Here is a 7,574-nt window from a genome sequence, read left to right as displayed (position 1 = left end):
GTCCAAGGTGCATGGAAGGTACAAGCAGTCATTCATTTCTCACAAACTTACACTCAGTCCAGTCTCTCCTTCACTTACATACACATTAGTGCAGTGCAGTCGGTCCATTATTCACTCATTCATTGATTAATTTATTCATTCATTCATTCACTGACTACTCAGCACATTCATGTACCCATTCATTAACTCAACCAGCTCCCCCCTTAGGGGTCGGTCATTCAGAAACTTTGAAACTGTCAGCTCATTATCTCATTGTCTCATCCACTGCATACCCTCAGACCCCAGCACATGATATTGGGACAGTCTTGAATTAGGAAATCCATTTGTCCACATCTTCATGTGTGAAATGTCATCATGCTATGCTGTAACTCGTGTGCTTTATGGAGATTAGTGTAAATACTATCGGTATTGTCGATCTATGTGTATGAATGTTGGGCCCTGTGTCTCCATCTTGATGTATGTGGTCCACAGCCGGTCTGCTGTCTGTTTGACATATATGCATTTGGACATTAGGTTAGGAGGTGGACCTGATGATGCCAAGGAGATCATGCAGCACAAATTCTTTGCTGGTATTGTGTGGCAAGACGTCTATGAAAAGAAAGTAAGACATTTGCCCTCATTCCTTTTATTTATTTATTATCTTTTTTATTCATAGTCCCTGTTTACGTGAACGTTCAATTTGAGTTTCAAAATGTAGCTGTATTGTATTGTGTAAAAGACCATCAGCGTTTTACCTGAGGTTACCATAGGGGGGCGGTAGTGGCCCTGAAATCTCATGCACTAAATCTCCACTTCACAGCTGGTCCCACCTTTCAAGCCCCAGGTAACCTCGGAAACGGACACACGGTATTTCGACGAGGAGTTTACTGCACAGACCATCACGATTACGCCACCTGGACAAGGTATGGAGATCACCTTTTCTCTCAGTCATATGCACTTACACATGCACACACACGCACAGTGGCTGTCTGTCTTGCCACTAGCATTGGCATTACACCAGAATGACGGACATACACCAACTCATTTACTTTTGCAGATATTCACTGATAGGAAAAATTTAACACATGTCAGGACGTTTGTGCATTAAAGTGCATACTGATTGGCAATAGTAATTTCACTCATTTGAAATAGTGCTGCTTGACCCATGACTGTGCCTTAGTGGCTACCTCTGGAGGATGTGAAACTTAAATATGAATCTCTGCAACGTCTAGTCATCTTTCTGTATCACTGAATCAGAGGAAAGCAGCTCAGTGCCAATTCTTCTGAGGTGCACATAGAAAAAGGCCCACTGTTCTGTGGTAGCTTTCAGAGGTTTGGTCTCCAATGCTTCTGTTCTCTTGTTCCTGCCACTCAGTCCTAACATCACTCTTTCTCCTCATCTGTCTCTCCAGTAGACGAGAGCATGGAGTCTTTTGACAGCGAACGGAGACCTCACTTCCCCCAGTTCTCCTACTCGGCGAGCGGAACCGCCTAGAAGGTCCTCCTCACGTTCCTCTGCATTCCCCAGCAGTTCCGTTCATTTCCAGCCATCCCAGCAGACTGCACGCTCCAGGACTGTGGCATGTTCATCACCACCTCCTTTTCTTCCTCTCTTTCTCTTCTTTCTGTCTTTCCACTCCCGCACAAGTCTCTGATTGTGTTCTAGTACAGACATCTCTGTCTCTCTCTCTGTCTTTCTCTCTCTCTCTCTCTCTGTCTTTCTCTCTCTATCTCTCTATGTTAAAAAAAGACCTTGCCTAAGGAGAAGATGCGAAAGAAACAAGAAATGAAAAAAAAACAGAACAAAGAACTCTGGTTATTTTTGTGGCCTTAGATTTTTTTTTTTCTCCTGTCTTTTCCGGGGACGCGAGAGAGGTTACACTACATTGCGTTTCCAGCATGAATGGCCATGATCAGACAATCCTAATGTTCATTAAGACTCAGCTAATGGGATGGATTACTACGCTGAAACAGAACAAATGTTAAACGTCAGGGTAAAGAGAAGAAATTAGATTTCCTGTGTCTGAATTCAACTAGAATGAAAAGACTGAAAACTAAAATATATATATATTGCTATGGACCAATCATGACCTCAGTGTTGAGAATTCTTCCTTGTCCCCTAAAGCCCCCAAAATTAATAGTTTTTCGGAAGGCTCTATATTTGGTCTTTCGAAAGTCAACTCACAAGTAAAAAATCATACTTTAGAGAAACAAACTCTGACGTCAGTCTCTGAGAATGTAGAGGTCCATTCACTGAGACTGTCCTGCTCTGAAGATGTATCCCTAATAACAGAAGTCCAATCAAATCAAATGAAAACTGACCTATGAATAAGACCTTGAATTGATCATTTTGCCTCCACAGTGGACCCTCCACCTTAAAATGCCCCTGCTACACCACTTAGAAATGTGCAATACAGTAATAGACCAAGCAGAGGCATCATGACCCCAGTAGAAGGACGTAATGCTTAATATTATACCAATGCTGTCCAGTATGAAACAACCTTTTGTCCAATTGTTAAGAACGTCACTTAAAAACTGGGACCAAGTGTATGGGACCAACTTACAGATATGATTCTTTTGATAAATAAACAATGATACCACCCAAGACTCTTTTGTGGACCTAACCAACCCCCTCCACCTCAAAACCCACACACGTGCACACACGCACGCACACATACACACACATACACACACACACACACACACACACACACACACACACACACACACACACACACACACACACACACACACTCACACTCACACTCACACACACACACACACATACATACACACACACACACACATACACACACACACACACACACACACACACACACACACACACACACACACACACTTGTCCTCATTTCAGTGCTTGTGTGTTTCTTTTCTTCCTGAAATCTGCCCCCACCCCCAGCAATTTCTCTGGAGATCCCACATAGCTGTTCAGGTACTTTTCTGGATTTCTCTCTCTCTCTCTCTCTCTCTCTCTCTCTCTCTCTCTCTCTCTCTCTTTTTCCCTCTCTTTCTCTTTCTCATTCTTAAACGGGTTTTTCCTGTATTGGGACACCAAGATCCCAGTGCCTTCAACCACAGCCTCAGTGAGGTCACCATTATAGTACACACTCTTCCTCTCTCTCTCTCAGAGACAAACTGGCTTTTTTGGTTCAGGGGAGACACACTCACGTCAAGTCACGATTCATGCCTTCAATCTCACTCACAGCAGAGGACCTCCATATTTCTCTAAGAAGTTTCCGTTGATCTTATTTATATGACAGAAGCAGTGGGTGGGAATGAGGGGGTGGATCAGGGCCATGACATGCACTTTGCATCCCCCCGCCTCCCTGATTAAAGATAAATGTTTGATGCATTTGTACACTTCTCTATACTTTGTTACTCTTTGTCGTTGAAGGCAATTTATTCCACATTTCGACAAGTGTCGACTGAAATTGGGTGTAAATACCATACAATTTTTTTTTACAGCATTTGAAATGCAATGAACACCAGACTTAACTGTGTACAGATAGGTGGATCTGTAGGTAAACATTTATGGAAACATTTCTGAATATGCCTTTTTTTAAAAGAAAAAAAACAAACACAGTGTTCAGATTACAAACGGCAATTTCAATACATAACTCATTCAATGTACTCTAATGAATGTAATGGCTTTTAACTTTCTTTATTTCTATTGACTTCAATTCCTACTCTGTAAGCAATGTTCACATTTTAGTTCTGATTGTCTTCTATGCATATGCCCACTCTGCCTTCCCCGTCACCTTTTTGAAAATAGGGAGAAGTTTTACGATGATGATTTTTATTTGTTACTCTCGACCCTTCCCTTAAACTGAAGACACCAGCTTTCGTAATGAATAATATAAACTTTGTACACACTGTTCAGCTGTTTTTACGGTTTAGAATGTTTTCCTTGGAATTGATCAAATAAACAGTTTGACTAAAGTGGTTTGTGTTTTACTTTTTGCCTCAGAACAGCTTGTATTTATAGTCAGACTTATAATTTATGAAATGTGCAAGTGCAAATATGTGCAAGTTTATTGAAACAAAACTTGAAGAATGATCAAGCGTCAATTTCTTCAACCACAAAGGAAATTGTGTCCATAAGAGGGAAACAATGCCAAGTAAAAAAGACCCTCCGAAAATAATTGATGCACTAGGGATGTAAAAGAGAATAGAGATCCGTTCGTGTTTTTCCAAATGGCTGCAGACTTGTATATGGGTATCTGTGTCTGCTGACATAATATGGTGGACAAATATTACTTTCAAGGGAGCAAAGCTTTTGTCATGCAGATTCCTGCATTCAGTACACTTTTCTGGCATTGTAAAAGCAAAAGAACACCGTGCATATGAAAAGTATTCATCCCCCTTGCATACTGTATATCCACTTTTACGGCTTTTATAAATGGAATCTTGATCAATTTAATTTGGCCTAACAACAATTTAAAAAAATCCCCTCTTCACTGTCAAAGTGAAAGCAGATTTCTACAAAGTAATGTTAAATCATTAATACCATATAATGCAAAATAAGTGATAGAGGTAAATGATTGTAAAAAATGGCAAATAAAATAGATCAAGATACCATTCTTGATCTAAATATATAATCATATATATGATCATATAAAAGCAGTAAAAGGGCATATATCCAAGGGGGTTGAGTACTTTTTATAGGCTGTGTGTGTGTGTGTGTGTGTGTGTGTGTGTGTGTGTGTGTGTGTGTGTGTACGTGCATGTGAGAAAAAGAGTTCATATGTGCAATTGGATTTCTATCTTGGCAGTCTTCATGACTCTGATGAGACTGAGGTGGGAAGAACCCTCCCTGCCCCCCACCCCCGACAAGCCCATATGGTCCATTGTGAGGAGCAGATGTTGACAGCCAGCTGTGTGTGGCTACATGAGAACAATGCCCCCTCCCTGGGAGAGGCTCACCTTTCTCTGGCCTGAGGAGGGGAACAACTGCTCTTCACCACGCTGCTTAAGACGCCTCACTGCAGAGGACTGACCAGACACGAGGCACCTCACCGTAGTGGGATGATGTGACAGGCCACACAGCACCTCACTGTAAGGGTGACCAGTCCCAAGTCACTGCACTGCAGAGAGATGATATGAACAAACAAGCTTCATCTAAATACATCCAGGCAAATGTAATATAGACGGAAGATCATTTACTCGTTTACTTGATTTTGACCAGGACTCCCTGGCAGAAGAGACGCTCAGTCTCAATGGGACAATCCTGGCTAAATAAGGTTAAATAAAAAAAATCGTTTACTCGTTATTTTAATGCAGGCTGGACAGGAAAAGTGTGACTTTCACAATGTGTATTTAAGTAATTTACCATATTTGTTGTGGTTACCTTAATGGTGATAAATGGATGTCTACTATACTGTAGACATATTTTCTGCTTAATACAAACAAGGTTCTTCAGGGCATTGTGAAATCGGTGATGCTCTGGAGTCCAGTGCTACTTCACATCTGGATTTTGTTTCTAAAGAGACCCAAATGAAACACAAATAAAGGCAGTAGGCTGACTACTGCCATACAAGGGTTTAGGAGAGAGACGCTGAGACCCACCCTTGGAGTCATAGACTGAGACAGGGCTGACAGGTCTACAACTAGCGCAACTACAGTTGTCTGAGAAGACCGGTTTCTTTTGCTTTTTTTTACAGTATAGGGACATGACATGGTATCCTTAAAGGAGCACTGCGGTGCACTGTCTACTGTCTCACTCCCAAGTCCCATCCTATTTGTATGCTCAGTTAGAGCCCCCTGTCATCAATTTTCAATGGGTAGGTATATTTTGCAGGGAAATCGACCCAAGGCCTTCAGTAGAAAATTGTAGACAGTTATAGGTGACTGGAAAGAGTTGGTTACAATTAAAAGAAGCATCAACCCTATCATATAGGCAATAAAAAGTGGTTAATGTAAAATTTTCTCCATAATGCACGTTTAATACAGAATGGCAACACACCTGCAGAGACACAATGGAGTAGAGTAGAAGTTGTGACTGGATCCTTTAAGAGCAAGAGCGTTCTCATTTGAGTTATCAGTGTGTTCTGTATGTCCAGCTCCTATGATGATAGTCTTGTGTTGTCCTCCTAGTCACACACAAATATGGAATCAGAGGCGAAGGAACAAGGTTTTCATTCCAAAATGCTTTTCTTTTCTTTGCTAAATATCTCCTCTGCCTGATGCCAGTAATAGCCCATATAAGGTTTCCTTGTCTGAGTAATGCAAATTGAGTTAGCCAGCTGAATGTCAGTCACTAAAAACAAACATTTGGCGTGAGACACTCTACTGTCTTTCTAAATGACTGACAAAGTTTATGTGATTGAGAAAAATAAGGCAAATGGTAATACTACTTGCATGAGGTTTAGTTTTATAATGGCATAATTTGAATCCCTAATGCTTTTGGTTTAGTCTGCTGTTAACATACAGCAGATAAACAGGCCTGAAGGTAAGATGGGCCCTGAAAGAAATGGGAAATATTGGTCAAGTGCTCCACCTAGTGGTTCAAATGCCTACCTGAACAGCCTGTGTGCTGCCTTCCTCGCTGTATGTAGGAAATCATTCGCTTTCTCAGGAAGGCAGCAATGGACATGATGAAAGACATGATCTCCTCATTCCCTCACTGACTCTGAATGGACAATGAAAACTCCACCTAACCATGGAAGACTTCCTAAATTAGAACTTCTCCTGCGTAGAAACACACACACCCTCCTCTAGACAGAGAGATTTTAAGTTAGAATTGAAGAAATATGGTTAATGGTTAGGCTACTGGTTATGGTTAGGCTAGTGTTTTTAGTAGCCTATATTATTATGTCATTCACGTTGAAAAGCATGCATTGAAGGCGCAGTAAAGGATTATGCCATTTCAGGCCCATACATTTTTTTTAGTGTCACATTCAGCAATCTCCTCAATATGCCCACTCAGTGAGTATGGCAACAGTCTCCCCGGTCTCTGTGGTCAGGCTGCTGACTCCGAAAACTGGAAACAAATAAAGTGGACGCAAAGCTCCCCCAAACAAACACGAACCCTGCGTTGAACTTGGGAATAGGCTTGGCTAGCCTACCTCTGGCGTTTGGTCCTTGAGTTGGCTACATTTTGTTTGCACAAAACACGAATAAATGTAAATATGGTATAGGGCAAACATTAACACAAACAAACGTGACTTCTTGTTAAATATCGGAATGCGCCTTTAGGCTCAATGGTATAGCCTAGGCCTAATCAATAACAACAGGCCTATCACATAGGCTATCAATAATGAAATTATGTATAGGCTATATATATATATATATATATATATATATATATATATATATATATATATATATATATATATAGGCTATATATAGGCTATATATAGGCTATATATATATATAGGCTATATATATATATAGCTCTATATAGGCTATATATATATATATATATATATATATATAGCCTATATAGAGCTATTTTCCAAAACGCTATAAATCCATTTTTTTTTAAACATTAAAAAGTCATGTTGTTTAATTGTGTATTTCAGATAAAATCAATAAAAATGCAGTTGTTTTGCTTTGATTGAGTATCATAACCCAAT

The 7,574-nt window shown here is 40.3% G+C and overlaps 1 protein-coding gene across 1 annotated transcript in view; it reads left to right on the top strand.

Moving 5' to 3' along the window:
* Positions 1-3,939, top strand: part of akt1 (v-akt murine thymoma viral oncogene homolog 1) — a 56,594-nt gene extending 52,655 nt beyond the window's left edge. The window contains exons 12-14 of the mRNA XM_062523723.1: positions 514-601; positions 800-902; positions 1,392-3,939. Of these exons, the coding sequence (XP_062379707.1) occupies positions 514-601; positions 800-902; positions 1,392-1,474 (274 nt within the window). The 3' untranslated portion in view covers positions 1,475-3,939. The remainder of the gene's footprint in view (positions 1-513; positions 602-799; positions 903-1,391) is intronic.
* The last annotated feature ends 3,635 nt before the right edge of the window (positions 3,940-7,574 follow it).

Source organism: Sardina pilchardus, chromosome 20 (genome assembly GCF_963854185.1).
Source record: "Sardina pilchardus chromosome 20, fSarPil1.1, whole genome shotgun sequence".
Lineage (NCBI taxonomy): Eukaryota > Metazoa > Chordata > Actinopteri > Clupeiformes > Clupeidae > Sardina > Sardina pilchardus.
Note: the sequence above shows the minus strand (reverse complement) of the source record. Positions and strands in the feature narration are given on the sequence as shown.